The sequence below is a fragment of the Felis catus genome, chromosome C1 (assembly GCF_018350175.1).
Source record: "Felis catus isolate Fca126 chromosome C1, F.catus_Fca126_mat1.0, whole genome shotgun sequence".
Taxonomy (NCBI): Eukaryota; Metazoa; Chordata; class Mammalia; order Carnivora; family Felidae; genus Felis; species Felis catus.
The window spans coordinates 159912270-159928861 of record NC_058375.1 but is presented as its reverse complement, the minus strand read 5'-3'; the positions used below and the strand labels follow the sequence as shown (position 1 = coordinate 159928861).

The window sequence follows — 16592 nt, the reverse complement described above, 5'->3', positions numbered from 1 at the left end:
GTTATTACCCCTTTTTAAGTGAAATAGAAATAAGTGAGATATAATTAGCTATAATCCAGTGTAGACCTTGACTTTCTTTCTTTTTTTTTTTTTTAATGTATTTATTTCTTTTTGAGAGAGAGTGAGAGCAAGAGCACAAGCAGGGGAGGGGCAGAAAGAGAGGGAGACACAGAATCTGAAGCAGGCTCCAGGCTCTGAGCTGTCAGCACAGAGCCCAAAATGGGGCTCGGACTCAAGGACTGTGAGAGAATGACCTGAGCCGAAGTTGGACGCTTAACCAACTGAGCCACCAGGTGCCCCTTGACTTTCTGTTTTTAAAAGTAAATCTCCTCCTTTTGGTTATAAAGGTATCTATACAAGGGATTTAACCACCCTTCACATTTTACTAACTTTTTTTTTTTCATTTATACTATTTTATATAGTTGAGCTATACTGTACCTGTATTTTGAGGTTTTGGGTTTTTTCTATTTAACATTATATCATAAGCAGTTTTTTCTATCTTAAAAATTCTCTATAAACATTTTTGTGGCTGCAAAATATTTTATTATGTGGAGTACTTTAATTCTGCTTATCTGTTTTTACAGTACTGAGCATTTAAATTGTTTTCAGGTTTTCTACAGAAAATATCTTTGGGTATAGACTTTCTGTATTTCTTTTATTATCTTGGGTCAGATTTACTAATTCGTAATTTATTTTAAAAATGTAATGCTCTTAGTGGTACCTGGGTGTCTCAGTCATTTGAAAATTCGACTCCTGATTTCAGGTCATGATCTCATGGTTTGTGGGATCGAGCCCTGCATCTGGCTCTGTGCTGACAGCGTGGAGACCCCTTGTAATTCATTCTCTCTCTCTCTCTCTCTCTCTCTCTCTCTCTCTCTCTCTCTCTCTCTCTCAAAATAAATACATAAACTTAAAAAAATAATAAAGTAATAAATTTAGTGCTCTTAAAATATATTGCCAAATAATTTTCTAAGAAGCTGTATTAATACCAATTCATAGCAATATATGTCTGTTTCATCACACTCTCATTGGTTAGAATATTCTTACTTAAGTGCTTTCCTTTTTGACAGATGAAAATTACACCTTGTTTTAATTTGCATTTCTTTGATTGCTAACTAGGTCAGATAGTTCTTCAGATGTTTAGAAGACAGTTGTATTTCTTTTGTGTTCTATTTATTTCCTTTGCAAATTTATCTGTTACTGTTTTTTTAAAGAATTCTACCCTTTTATCATATTTATTGCCAATTTTTTTTCATAGTGCATTGGTCACCTTTTAATTTGGTTTGAGTTTTGGTGTATAAAAATTTCACATGTTTCCATAGTTAAATTAATTAGTGTTGTGGCTTATTCCTTTGCTTTTGAGTTTAGAAAACTCTCCTACACCTAGAGATCCAGTAAATTTATTCTAGTTTTTTTTTTTTAATGAAAAAAATCTAACATTGGTGAAGAAAATTTAACCTTCTTTTCATGATATTTGTTTATTCTTTCAATTTTTTAGGTTGGCTGTGGTGCTGGAAATAGTGTTTTTCCAATTTTGAACACTTTACAGTGAGTTTTAAAGTTTTCTCCTACAAAATTTTACATATGTATGGGGTGTTCAGAAATTCTGGGAAAATGTCACGTGTATGCTGGTAGTGTTTTTATTCTCATATAAACAATCACTGAAGCAAATTTCAAAGAATTGTTTCGGTGTCTAATTTCATGTAAACGAGGAATTACTATGAAAAGAATGTTTCACAGCTATGGGTTGTCCACCATGGGTCAAAGTAATTTTTAAAGCTTGTGTTTGCATGGATGAGAGAATAAGAAAAGAGCAAGGGATTTGACCCTTCCACTAAGCTGTGAATTGCTAACGTCAGAAATCGATTTGCTCCTCCAGGTATGTAGGTGCCATTTTACACACACAGAATTGAGTTTAAAGCTTATTCTTAACCCTCATTTTGTCATCACTTCTGGAGCCACACCCAGTAGAAGACCTTCTTTTGTCAAATAACTTGAAAATGTTTGAAGGTAACAGCAACTAGTCTAAGACTAGACTAAAACTCAAAAAAGCAGACAGAGATGATAGGGACAGAGGTGTTTTCCTGACACATCCTTCCTGTTCACTGCTTCACGTATATGTTGTGGTATTTCCATGATGAAGACACTTCTTACAAAGCTTTTCTAGCACCTTTTACCTATTCTGTTTTGTTTTGTTTTGTTTTTCGTTTTTTTTTTCTTTTTTTACATTTTATTTATTTTTGAGAGACAGAGAGAGACAGAGCACAAGTGGGGGAGGAGCAGAGATAGAAGGAAACACAGAATCTGAAGCAGGCTCCAGGCTCTGCACTGTCAGCACAGAGCCCGATGCAAGGCTCGAACTCACAAACTGTGAGATCGTGACCTGAGCTGAAGTCGGATGCTCAACTGACTGAGCCACCCAGGCGCCCCTCTGTTTTGTTTTTTTTTTTTTTTTAAGTTTATACAATAACTTTCACATTATTTTTTCCATTATAAAATCAACATGAACACATTGCAGAACATTTCCATTAGAGGACAGAGGGGTGGGAATCACCCATCATCCTAACATAGCTACTGTTTGTTATAATTCCTTTCAGTCTTTATGTGTATTTTAAATTCTAATGATGCTATTTTTTTAGTGTTTCCTTGTAATACAATGAATTCTCATATACCCCCCCACCTCAATTTAACAGTTAACACAATGCCAACATTATGACACTTTTTTTTTCTTTATTTATTTTTATTTTTATTTTTATTGAGAGAACTTGTGAGCAGGGGGAAGGGACAGAGGAAGAAAGAGAAAGAATCCTAAGTAGGCTTCCACATTCAGTGTGGAGCCCAACCCTGGGATCATGACCTGACTCAAAATCAAGAGCCACCCAGGTGCCCCTTATTTTATTTTTTTAAAGTAGTCTTCACATAGGGGCACCTGGGTGGCTCAGTCGGTTAAGCGTCTGACTTTGGCTCAGGTCATGATCTCTCAGTTTGTGGGTTCGAGCCCCACGTCAGGCTCTGTGCTGACAGCTCCGGGCCTGGAGCCTGCTTCGGATTCTGTGTCTCCCTGTCTCAGCCCTTCCCATGCTCATGCTCTGTCTCTCTGTGTGTCTCAATAATAGATAATGTTATAAATAAATAAATAAATAAATTAAGTAAGTAAGTAAGTACGTAAGTAAGTAAGTAGGCTTCACACCCAGTGTGGAGCCCTACATGGAGCTTGAACTCATGACCCTGAGATCAAGATCTGAACTGAGATCATTAGTCGGACAGTTAACCAACTGAGCCACCAGGTGCCCCCAGGACACTATTTTTAAATACTTATGATGTAGCGCCAAAAAAATCCGGATATTCTTCATTACTAACATAGTAAATAGTAATTTCCAAATACCATCAGATTACCAGTTAAAGTGGCCAGGCAGAAGTGATAGAACTGCACATTTGCAGGTCTGAATGGCCTTTCTCCTTTTGTCTTTATTCTCTTTGTTTTCCCTTTTCCTCATTTCTGGGCCAATGTTTCCTGTTTTATTATACCACGTAGCCAGTTTCCTTCACCCGAGTTATCTCTGAGCTTACGGTACACAGAAATTTACTACCTTGGCAGTTGATAATGTGTTACTTTATGACTCATCCCAAGGTATTATTTAGCATGCCATTTCTTTTTGTCTTGTGTCTCCAGCCACTGCTTGTATTCCTTGAGGTAGAAAGCATATTTTACCCTAATCTGATTTTCCAGGTAGCCCAACAGTATAATACAGATAGTTAGAGCTCAATACATATTGACTAATATCTCTGAATCCCCACTTGTTAGTAATATTTTTCCCTTTTTACTTCTCCCTCCAGCTAATAATTGCAATCTTTTGCTTCCTTGCTCCCTGATTCTTCGTGGCTCTGTCTTTTTTAAAAAAAGTCATTGTAGTTCGATAACGCAAGATAATTAATTCATCATTAAAAGGCAATCAGTGATTAGCCTTCCAAAGGGAGGATTAGACTTTTTTTCCCACCTAAGAAATTATGTTTTATTACTTTTGGAGAGTACAGGATTAGTGTTTTACATTTTCAGAATATTTTACCATAATTAGACCTCTGGAATTGAGAGGTCATATCATTCTCCAAGGATCATTTAATTCTTAAACCCCCTGCCAAGGGAGTGCTTTGTGGTGTGGTGTTAGTAGTGATATTTACACCTGCTTGCTGGGAGAAGGGCCAAGGCAGTCAGCTGATTTTACAGAAAAGCTCTGGAAAGTCATTGGGTGGTCACAAGACTTCAACTTGGGCTGCTGATGCATGGGAATTCAGTCTCAGAGGTCATGCTGCTGTCCTGGTAGGACCACATGGCAAATGGCACATACTTTCTTTAACTGCTAGACTGTTCTATATCTTGTGAGTGTTTAGTAACCACTGCCCAAAGGTTGACTGCATACCTTTTATAATGAGCTAGATATGCCAGTGTCCAGAGAAGCAGCATTTTGAGTTATATGGAAGTTTTTATAGAACCATGATAATTTCTTAAGTTTTTAAGTTCCTAGAAGGCAAAGGCAGATCTTCCTATAATATGATAATAGTAATAATAGCAATAGCAACAACAATTATAATAATGACTAACATTTATTAGGTACTTACTCTGAATTAGGAACCTTCCTAGAAACTTCTAAGAATCCCTTCAATCCTCACAGTGACCTTAGATGCCATATTTATCTCTGCTTTATAGATGAGGAAACAGGATTACAAAGAGATTAAGTAACTATTCCAAGGCCACACAACTAAGTGGTATAGCCAGGATTCAAACCATAGACAGTTTGGTTCCAGAGTCCTTGCCCTTTGCCATCATATTACATCGTGCATCTGAGTGCTTACGGAAAATTTTCAAACACGTATGACCGCCCAGCAAATTAAGAGTCATGAATATATGGATTTCATAGGAAGCAATAGGGTTACAGGCTGCAATAAATCACTGTTGGGTTTTTTTCAATGTTTATTTATTTTTGAGAGAGACAGAGACAAAATGCGAGTGGGTTAGGGGCAGAGAGAGAGAGGGAGGCACAGAGTCTGAAGCAGGCTCTAGGCTCCAAGCTGTCAACACAGAGCCCGACGTGGGGCTCAAACTCATGAGCCGTGAGGTCACGACTTGAGCCGAAGTCAGATGCTCAACTGACTGAGCCACCCAGGTGCCCCTAAATACTGCTTTTATTTGGGACAGATGAAAAAAAAAACAAGCAGTGCAAGTCATAACCAAATCCTGTTCATTATACTTTAACTTATTTGGACAGATCTTAAATTGAACGCAAATCTCCAAGTGCCACAGAATGAAGGACTCCTTCTCATAGTACTCATCCATGAGTAGCATTTAAGAGTATTATCTGAGCCTGGGTGAGATTTTATTTGTGGAATTCATATTTGTGCTTATATCCCATATTTATTTAGTAGTTCTCCTTGCTTGAAATGTCTCCTGAATCAAAGTCCTAATTATGTGTTTCAAGGCCCACTTGTATATCCTGCCCCATACTGGTTTGAGCTCTCAGGATCAACTCTGCTTCTCATCCTTGGCACATGACTCCCACCTTTAAGCCCTATACCATTTATCCTTCTCCCCATTCAGCATTGCTATCCCCCTTCTTCAGAATTGTTAAAACTTACACCTTAGGTAAGACTTAAGAAGTCTGCCCTATCCGTAACCCTGTAGAAGCTAGATAAAACCAATCATATCCCCACCTAGGCTGTAAAACCCACAGGAGCCAGAACTATAGTTATAATTGTTGTTTCATAACATGCCAGTCTCTGTGATTCAGGCATGGTGCTAAGCAACATGATGCAGTAATTATTGATACAAGCATACAAGGGATGACCGGGAAGAGTACTGACCCACAAAATTCAAAGTATATGCATGCCCATGAATAACCATGGTCCAGACATTGTTACTGAATTTCAGGTAAAAAGCCAAATAGAACTTATCTAAGTTCAGTGGAGGCCAATTAAGATTACTCAAGACTTTTATATGAATAAACATCCTCCAACCAAAAAATAACTGTATTTATTTACATCTGTAAATAAAGTAACTGAGTCTTAGAGAGGATGAGTCAAATTCACAGAGTTAATAAATGGCAAATTCAGGACTTAAACGCAGTTTGGCTTCAAACCAATAAATGCCAATAAATGGCAAATTCAGGACTTAAACGCAGTTTGGCTTCAAAATCCAAACTCTTACTATTTTATTAGACAATTTCATTTACTAACTTGTATTCTAATTCTTGGTACATACATGAGTCTTAATAAATGTTTGAAAAACTTGAAAAGATAACTAAGAGTTAATATATTAGTATTTTTTTACTCTTTTTTAGAAGTTGTATTTACATGCTATTAAAATACATATGTATTCCTGTCCCATTAGGGCATCAGAGCCTCTGTGAGAAGCTCAAGAACCAAATGAGTTGTACACACAGAAAGGGGAATGAAGCACCAAAGAACACAAGGGTCTGAGCATCCTTGCACAAGGGTAGCACTTGACTAGGCAACAAGGAACTATAGGCCCTGCTGGCTGGAGGCACAGAAGAAAGACTGGGGGGGAGGAAGATGGAGCAATGATGATGGATGGCGTTGGAGGGTTCCTGTGTGAGAGTGTGATGGGACGTAAGGCAGGTAGGCCCAAGCAACGGAGAGCTTTAAAACCAGGACAGGAAGGGGCACCTGGGTGGCTTAGTCTGTTGAGCGTCCAACTCTTGATTTTGGCTCAAGTCATGGGATGGAGCCCTGTGTCGGGCTCTGTGCTGAGCATGGAGCCTGCTTAAGATTCTCTCTCTCCTCCTCCGTCCCTCTCCCTCACTCATGTACACTCTCTCTAAAATTAAAAAACAAAAAACAAAAAAAAAACACAAAAAAAACCAGGACAGGAATTTGAAAGTTACCTTGTAATTAATAAGTATTTGAGACAATGCTGTTTCAGAAGTAACATGAAGGCACCCATACACCATTATAGAGAACACCATCTAAACGGAGAAACAGTAAGCCAGGTGTCATCCAAAATTTTATTAAAGAAATACCTTTTAACAAGTTCAAGCCTACAGTTTCCTTTCTTTTGTAACCTGAGCATATGTGAACTCTAGATTTAAATATTTCTTCCATTTTCATAGGAATGCTCCAGAGTCCTTTCTTTATTGTTGTGATTTTGCTTCCGGAGCTGTGGAACTAGTAAAGGTATGCCTCATATTTTCTTTAAAGAGAGCCATGTAAGGATATAATTTATTTGTTGTTGAAGTGATATTTTTTAAATGTTTCAGTGTTATCTGTAACCATTTTTAACTGAGCTTTTACTAATTCTGGGAATCACATCATCACCTGATGCCTAAGATATTACCCTAAAATGATAGAAGTTATTTTGAATTCAAAATAAAGCTGGGGAAAAAAAGGAAAATAAAATGAAATAAAAATGAAGGGACTGGTACACCTAGAAAGGTCAGCAGGTCCTATGAGGTGATCTTATTCATATTTATGTCCCTATAGCCCTATGCACAGACTGACACATAGTAGGCACTAGTTAAATTGAAACTTTTGAAAGTAAAACAAATTTTGAGAAAGTATATGATACAAATGTAAAATGTCCTAGACTATTTGGAAAACAGTGGGGAGCCTGGGTTTGTTTGACCAATCCCCAAAAGCTAGTAAGCATTACCTTAGCAAAAAGTACTTTTGGGAAATGGGAAAGGAAAGGAAATTCTGCTAACAGAAATGTGTAGTCAATAGATGGAACTTAATTTCTGATAACAAGAGTAATAGTTATTCATGGTAGACATTTTCTAAAATACTAAAAAACCTAAAGAGGAAGATAAAATTCACCTATAGTCACACTTCCTAGAGTCCTATGGTGAATCGAGCTTACTGTTTTGGTATATATGCTTCTAGTGTTGTTTTGTACTCAAACTGTGTGCATGTGCATTTGTGTGTGTGTGTGTGTGTACTCTAATTTTTTTCATTATTTATTTTTTTAAAGTTTATTTATTTAAGTAATCTCTATACCCAACATGGGGCTCAAACTCATGGCCCTGAGATCAAGAGCCACATGCTCCACCAACTGAGCCAGCCAAGGCACCCCTGCTCTAATTTTTTGAAAATAACAGCTTTATTGAGATATAATTCACAGACCATGAAATTCACCATTTTAAAGTTATACAGTTCAGAGGCACTGGGGTGGCTCAGTCAGTTGAGCATCCAACTCTTTTGATTTCAGCTCAGGTCATGATCCTAGGGTTGTGGGATCAAGCCCCGAATTGGGCTCGGAGCCTACTTAAGACTCTCTGTCTCTCTCTCTGTCTCTCTCTCCCTATCCCTCTCTCTCCCTCCCTCTGCCCCTCTCTCCAGCTTGTACGCTCAGTCTCTCTCTCTCTATCTCTTTCAAAAAATAAAGTATACAGTTCAGTGATTTTTAGTATATTTACAGAGTTGTACAGTCATTACTATTATCTGATTGTGTATTAGAGGATATTTGTATCTTAAGCCAAAGGAGGCATGGACAAGCAGTGGGAGAGAAAACAGGATGATCTCAGTGCCTCCGAAATCACATAGGGTAGGCTTCCAGCAACGCTGCCTCAAAAGCCTGCCCTATTCCACTTTTAAAATTAAAAAGGGATTGTGAAGAATACTTGTTGAGTCCAAGTGCTAGACTTAATTTTTTTATGGCAGCTTGAAATAAGCTAACAGAATATGGAATCTGAAATAAAATGCATTCATATTTACAGAGGGAAGACACTAGGGAGAAATATAAAATTTGACCTCTTTATTTTAAGAAAAATGCTAAAAGTCTGCTAACTGCTTTTTTATTATTATTGTTCCTTTATCATGATAGTTGCACTCATCCTACAGAGCAGCTCAGTGTTGCGCCTTTGTTCATGATGTTTGTGATGAAGATTCACCGTACCCTTTTCCAGATGGGATCCTGGACGTCATTCTCCTTGTCTTTGTGCTCTCTTCTATTCATCCTGACAGGTAACTGAAGACACGAGAAAGGGCAAAGCAAATGTGTAAAGCACCTTTATCAATCGTGGTTTTCAGAACTATCAAAAGTGACAATTCTTAACTTTATTATTTAGTGAACTATACCATATATAACATGCAGCCTTTTAAGTGCAGTTTTTCCTTTCTTCAGACTTTTAGAAAGAAACCGGTCAAACTGCTTCATTAGTGAGCTTTCTATCACTGTCAGAGTGAAGTGAGCATATTCTGGCAAGACACATACCTATTAAAAGTGACAGTACTTTAAGGAGATTACAAATTCAGAACAGCCTAATAGACTCCCAAGAGGGAAATTGTACTTGGTGATCAGAAACAAACATCTTTCTTTGATTTAGCATCTTACTGAATGTTCGTGAAGAGGTGGGTTGTGAATCTGTTTGGCTTCATACCAGTCTGTCACAAGACTTTAAAAAAACGTGTTTTAGGGGAGCCTGGGTGACTCAGTCGGTTAAGCGTCTGACTTCAGCTCAGGTCATGATCTCACAGTTCGGTTCGTGAGTTCGGGCCTTGCATCAGGCTCTGGGCTGACTGCTCAGAGCCTGGAGCCTGCTTCAGATTCTGTGGCTCCCTCTCTCTCTGCCCCTCCCCCACACGCGCTCTGTCTCTCTCTGCCTCTCAAAAATAAAGAAAACTAATAAAAAAGAATGTGTTTTAAAGAGCCCTCTAGGGAATTAGGGGTACTCAAGATTTGCCAGATTAACCTTGGACCTTTATAATCTAAGGTTGGCCTAGTGCCGTCATTTAAATATTTATGACTTCGATTTTTTTTTAAGTTTATTTATTTATTTTGAGAGGGACAGAGAGTGGGAGTGGGAGAGGGGCAGAGAGAGAGAGAGAGAGAGAGAGAGAGGAGAGAGAGAATCCCAAGCAGGCCCCACACTGTCAGTGCAGAGCCTGACACAGGGCTTGATCCCATGAACCGCGACATCATGACCTGAGCTGAAACTAAGAGTTGGACGCTTAACTGACTGAGCCACTCAGGCGCTCTGTTCGCACAATGTTTTGAAACAGTAAACATAGCTTTTGTTCAGAGAGGAAGTAGAAAGACATATTACCAGCTATTAAAATGATCACTTCTCTTAGAATTTTGCCACCTCATGTATATTAAGACACGTGTGGTGTCAAGGGTTGTGCATTTGTAAGTTTTCTTAAAATTGGGTTTTCTGCTCTGGTAGTAGATTTAGCTCCAGGAATGTTCCTCTGCTGGTAGATACAGACTTGATATCAACCACTCTTTGATGAGTGTGACACTTTGCCAAAGAAAGTGGGTTAATGTGTGCGTTTTCCTTTGCAATTATAAAATCATTAAGCCCCTTTACTGTCCTTTTACTTCTCATTCAGAGATGAGCTTTTTGGTTGCTTTTTGAAAGACAAATTAAATTTTCAAATAAATCTGAATGCAACATATTTGTACCTGGTGAGATATATCACATTCCATGAAGCTACATTTCCTCCCAGTTTCTATAATCTATGTCTTTCTACTAATCTGGGTAGAATATTGGCATCATTCAGGTACTGGTAGAAAGATGCCATCTATGTATTTTGTCTCATAGTTAAAAGAATGAATAGTTAAAAGGATGGAGTAGGTGGATAGAGAACAAGATTTTCTATTTGACACCTGTAACAGGAAGTGTTTAAATTCCAAATAAGACCACAAAACCACTACTTGAAATTAGTTTAGATAATGTATTTTCTTATGATTTGAACTGAATGTTAAAAAGAAGGGGAAGCAGATGTCTTGGAAGGATTACTGTCATTCTATAGTATGTTCATTCTATGTAATTATTATAAAATAAATTTACATGTATCATGTCCCTAGCCATTTTCTTGCCTAAAATGGTCTAAATGACCTAAAAAAAGGGTGAATGCGTAGAAGGAGGGCAGTAGTAAGTGAAAAGGCAGGACAGTATCTTTAGAGTCATTTGGGACAGTGATATATTTAACCCCGTGAAAGTTTTGGAAAAGTGTCTTCTTGACAGCTTGGAACATCCATGCACAAACGAATGGCAAGCGATTCTGCTAGACCTTGAGTCTGGGCATCCTAGCCTAAATGGGAATAAACCACAGGAGGCTACAAAAGAAGAGCTAACTGTCCTTATCATTAAAATAAAATACAGTATAATATGTTTACCACAGATCCAAGCAGAGAGTAGGTAGTCAATAAACACTCCTTTTTAAAATCTCTTCTTCCTTTTCCTCACCCTCCAACTAGAGGTAGATGAGGATAGCAGAGTTGGCCTGAGTGGAATAAAGAAAGAAAAGGAGCCTTCACCCATTATTGTCTTGTCCATCTCCCCCAGCCGTCTCCCACCGACAGTTCTCAGGAAGTGGCTCTGGAAGTTGGCGCTGGGCCAAGCAAGATGGGATGATGAAGAAAAGCAGCTCCCCACCCTTGCCTTTACTCACAACCCCAGACATTAAAGGATAATTGGGAAGAAAGGATTTGCAGACGGAGATGGCTGTATTTGGCCCTTTGTTTTTCTGCATCTTTGTTTCATGCTTGTTTTAGTAATCGTTGCAGAAAGATATTTTTCTCAGTACATAAAACATTTCTTCTGAAAGTGGATATTTTAAGGATTAGATACAGTTTTCTTTAATTGCCAAAGCCTAAGGCCATAAGCACAGTGTGAAAATAACCTGTAATAAAATAAACAAGGAAAAATATTTTTCTTTTTTCCCTTTCATGTACTTATGTTCCAGTTTTTTAAAAGAGCATTTCATCTAATTATGCCACCTCTTTCTGTTATATTTCTGTCTTGTTTTCATAGTTACTTTAATTTCCTCACTACTTCCTTCAAAACCTGACATAAATCTGGCTTTTCACTCCATTATTCCACTGAACAGTGTTTTAACTGGAAAGATTTACAGATTATCTAATCTAAAACCCTCATTTTTGAAATAAGAAAAATCTAGAAGCTTTAAGTAGCATGGATGAAGCAGAGATGGGGAGGACTTAGCACACAGGCTGCCATTTACCATTCTCTGCTCAGGGCAGACACTGATAACTGATTTTGTACCCTGATTGTCATTCCCAGTGAGCCCTAAGAGCCCTTCTCAATAGAGCTCTGTAGGCAGCCTATGTCAGTCACTTGGCATTAATATGAGATCTGAAATCTTTGCCATCTCTGGCCCATAATCACACATAAGACCATAAACTTAACCAAAAACATTAAGTCAAGAGCAGTCACAAGGGGTCATATTTGATTGAGAGCCAAATGAAAAGAATAAATAATAAAAGAAAGAAAGTAAAGGCTTCCCAGTATTGAGCTGGGGGTGGAGTGTGAATAGAATTTAAATAGGCAGAAAGGAAGAAGGAGAGAATTCTTTGAGGGGAAACCATGTGAACGAAGGCATGGACTGCTTCAGAGCCAAGCATATAACAGTTTGGCGAGAGTTGATGCTTCACATTGAGAAGTAATGGTAAAGATGTTAGAGAGATTGAGACCAGTTGTAGGAGATCTCAAGGGCCCAACTAAGAAATTAAGATTTTATCCTATGGGTTAAAATCATGAACATTTTTGAGCAAAGGGATGATTTGACAAAACCATCATTTTAAGCGGAATAATTCATCAGTAATATACAGGAAGACTTACCAAGGGGAATAATAAAGCATGTTAAGAAGTAGTGTGTTTTCAGGCCTAAGGAGGTAGAAGTTTGTACTAAAGGAGCGCCAAAGGGAAACAAAAAAGAGAAAAAAGCCATCAGTTAAAAAAAGAACACCTAGAATTGGATGACTAGATGGTTATGGGGAGGTTAGTGGAAGAGGAGAAAAAGGAAAGGGGTTAAGGATGTCTCTGAGGTGTTAACACTTTGATGAATGATGGTACCTTTGAACTAAATAAAGGAGAAGGAGCTAGTCTGGGAGGAAAGATGATCTCTGTTTAGACATGTGCGATTTGGAATAGCTCTACAATATTTTTTTATCTTCAAGGAAAATGAAGCAACTTCAGTGTTTATCTGCCTTGGAACTACCTTAACTTGATGTAAATATCAGGAGCCATCTGTGGTTTTGCAGGGCAGCTTTGACATCATATATCAAGCTCTCTGAAGTCACCACTCTTGTCATTTGGGTGATTACTTGATACTCTAGGCCTTTTGATTCTTATCATTTAGCAAGTTGGTACCCTTTTTCCTTTCTATACAAAATATATATATTTTTGTTGCCCTTATTTTTGTGGGTTAGATTTTTTGGCCCCATCGAGCTTTCCTTATTTTATCTCTAAGAAGGGTAGGAGGTGGCATGTAAAACAAGATTTCTGTAAACAGTGTCTTGCTTTGTTTTCAAAGGATGCAAGGTGTTATAAACCGACTGTCCAAGTTACTGAGGCCTGGGGGAATGCTGCTATTTCGGGACTATGGAAGATATGATAAGACTCAGCTTCGTTTCAAAAGGGGTATATTCAGTTTGGAGTTATTTTCATGTGTTTTAAAGAATGCTTTGTTTATATTTTATTTCAAGTTTTTGTTTTGTTTGAAGGAATACTAGGTTTCTCTGATCGCAATTATTTTTTTTAGGGCATTGCTTATCTGAAAATTTTTATGTGCGAGGAGATGGTACCAGAGCATATTTCTTTACGAAAGGTATGCTTATCTATAAGGGGAAATAATTAGCTGGAAAAAAAAAAAAAAACTCTTTGGTTAGTCTGTCACCACACTGTAGCTGTTCTACATGAAAGCTTGAAAATGGCCTTTTTGCCTTTTAATCTTTTCCCAGCTGAAACTGCTTTAAAAGAATCACTTGTTGGGGCGCCTGGGTGGCGCAGTCGGTTAAGCGTCCGACTTCAGCTAGGTCACGATCTCGCGGTCCGTGAGTTCGAGCCCCGCGTCAGGCTCTGGGCTGATGGCTCGGAGCCTGGAGCCTGTTTCCGATTCTGTGTCTCCCTCTCTCTCTGCCCCTCCCCCGTTCATGCTCTGTCTCTCTCTGTCCCAAAAATAAATAAACGTTGAAAAAAAAAAAATTAAAAAAAAAAAAAAAAAGAATCACTTGTTTCATCTTATACCCAAATGAAGATGTAGTCTGTTCCATTTTGGAAGTACTGTTAGCCCAGATATGAAGAAGCTGATGACATACCACAGCCAAAGGAGGGGATTTGATTTTAAGAGTCCATAGAAAATTACTTGTCTCTTGTCAATTTCTCCTTTAAAAAACAAAACAAAAAAAAAAAAAACAACTTTTAAAATGAATTCTGCATGCAAGGATTTTCTCCAAACTTATGTGAGCACTTTTAAAATGTGCCATTTGGGGTCTCTGCAAACTAACAAAAACTCAGAAGAGAGGGCACATTTCAAAATATTTAAATTTGCAACCAGTAGTAAGTAATGTATATCTATTTATGCCTGCTATGTTAAACTGTGTATATTGGTATATTTCTGTGAAGTAGAAGAAACCTATTTGGTTTCACAGGTTTCCTTAACTAATTTGTACTAGAGAGTTTCTTGGTTTAAATGAAATTTAGATGGTCAGTCATTCCATTGTTCTTGACTGTCTCCTTTGCCCCCCACCAAGCCCCAGTCACATATACATTTGATTGCCACTTTTGTCTCAACAGGGGAAGTCCACACTATGTTCTGCAAGGCTGGGTTAGATGAGAAGCAAAATCTGGTTGATCGTCGCTTACAAGTTAATAGGAAAAAACAAGTGAAAATGCACCGAGTGTGGGTTCAAGGCAAATTCCAGAAACCATTACACTTGACTCAAAAACCCTCCAAATTGGTATCACCACTCCTTTCTCATGGCTGAGTTATGTATCATGTTAAGGTACAAACCAGAGGATTACACTATTCAAAGACTTCTGTAAATCTTTCATTTTTGAAAGGGAAGACAAGAGAATTTGTATATCCTGCTGTTTATCATGGGTGAGCTCTTTTGTTCATTTTAAGCACTTGTAAATGATTTGGAAGAGTATACCATATTCTGTGCTCAAGCTTGTTTGGGTTTATTGTGTCTAACCATTTTGTTTGTTCTTTGAATTTTATAAGCATTCAGTTAAATGACTGATATAAGTCAGATGATTCTGAGAAACTCTACCCTGCCATTTTTTAGAAGTGGGAAAAAAACATCTATTTATACATTAGTCTAACACGGTTAAATTCTCTTCCTCTCTTATCTGAGAGCAGAAAGGCAGCTCTCCTCGTTTCCTTGGCCAGTCACAAAACCAAGACTAAGGTGTTTGTTTTGCTGTTGTCTGTTTTTTCCCAAAACTCTTTTTTTTTTTTTTTGATTCAGAAACTAATGTCTGAAATAGAATGTTAGTTTCTCTTTCCTTTCCTAAAATTGGGGAAGTATCACCCAAGCTAACATTATTTTCAGGCTATTCTTAGGCATACAAGTTGTAATCTCTCTTTAAGACAACGGCTATACACAAGAAAATTCTTAAATTGTAGCAATTAAAAATTTATTTACCACCTTGCCTCAAAAAGGGTATAAGTTGGCTTTCAAATTGTACTTTGTAAAAACAGAGTTTCTAAGATTGGTTTTTCGTTTGTTATACAACATCTACTGGGTACTTACATTGTGCTAAATGATATGGAGTAATACAACAAAGACTCAGTCCTGTCTTCAGGGAACATAAATAGGATCTGGCTGGCAAAGAAAAGTGTGCACATCCCAAGCCTCTCAATCACAATCTCTGATAATATATGAAAAGGTACTCAAATAGGGAACTTATCAGCTAGTGGACTTTGGTTATGAGCCACAGAAATCTGGAAGAAATGGATAGTCTCTTGAAGGACCACCATGGGAAAAATTTAGTTCCCACTGTTTTTTCCTTTTTGAATTCACTTAAAATTCAGTTTTCTGTAAGAATGTGATTGGTCCCACTTGGGTCATGGATTCATCTCTTGACAGGTTGGGGCAGGGTGGCTTCATTGACGATGCGACTGAATGTATGGAGTGGAGAAAAGTTCCTCAAAGGAGAATGAAGACCCTGTTATCAAAAAAAGAGAAGAGGGATGCTGCCTAGTCATAAACATGTCACATAGTAGTGGTAGCAGCAGCAATAGTGGTTCCAAAGAGAGAGAAAGATTAGCTGGTGGGAAGGAAGGGGGAAGTATCAGCATTCTGGGGGAGGTGGGTGTCAGGCTAGTCCTTGAACATGTGCTCTCAGAAGATGATGAAAGACAAGTGTGTTTGGTATGGACCATTCGAGATGAGGAGTCATGGACAGAAGATAGGGAGGTCAGCTTATAGACAGCTTTGAATAGAAGAGCACATTTTGCGGGGGCGCTTGGGTGGCTCAGTCAGTTAAGCATCCAACTCTTGATTTCTACTCAGGTTATGATCTCACGGTTTGTGGGATAGAGCCCCCACGTCGGGCTCTGTGCTGACAGCACGGAGCCTGCTTGAGATTCTCTTTCTGCCCCTCCCCTGCTTGCACTCACTCTCTGTCTCTCTCAAAATAAATAAATTTTTTAAAAAAAGTGGGGGACACATTGGGTTCTAGTCTCTGGATTGGAGCAATCTGAAGTTTGTTTCTTTGTTTCTGTTTTATCCTACTGATAGCATGTTATGAATATATTTAGAGAGATTAGGGCATCTTATGTAGAATGGAATGCAGTGAGGTCAGACGTGGGAGCAAGGAGGATCACAAGCTTTT

The 16592-nt window shown here is 38.1% G+C and overlaps 1 protein-coding gene across 12 annotated transcripts in view; it reads left to right on the top strand.

Moving 5' to 3' along the window:
• METTL8 (methyltransferase 8, methylcytidine) overlaps positions 1–16592 on the top strand; it is a 99568-nt gene that overhangs the window by 72326 nt on the left and 10650 nt on the right. For 6 of the 12 annotated variants that reach the window (XM_045033944.1, XM_019838252.3, XM_045033943.1 and 3 more), the window contains 6 exons: positions 1499–1548; positions 7122–7185; positions 8831–8970; positions 13285–13391; positions 13513–13578; positions 14547–14921. In XM_045033944.1, coding sequence (XP_044889879.1) covers positions 1499–1548; positions 7122–7185; positions 8831–8970; positions 13285–13391; positions 13513–13578; positions 14547–14737 — 618 coding nt within the window. In that variant the 3' untranslated portion in view covers positions 14738–14921. Of the gene's footprint in view, positions 1–1498; positions 1549–7121; positions 7186–8830; positions 8971–11297; positions 11662–13284; positions 13392–13512; positions 13579–14546; positions 14922–16592 lie in introns of those variants that run through there. The other 6 variants (XR_006583280.1, XR_006583279.1, XR_006583278.1 and 3 more) reach the window with 3 other exon arrangements.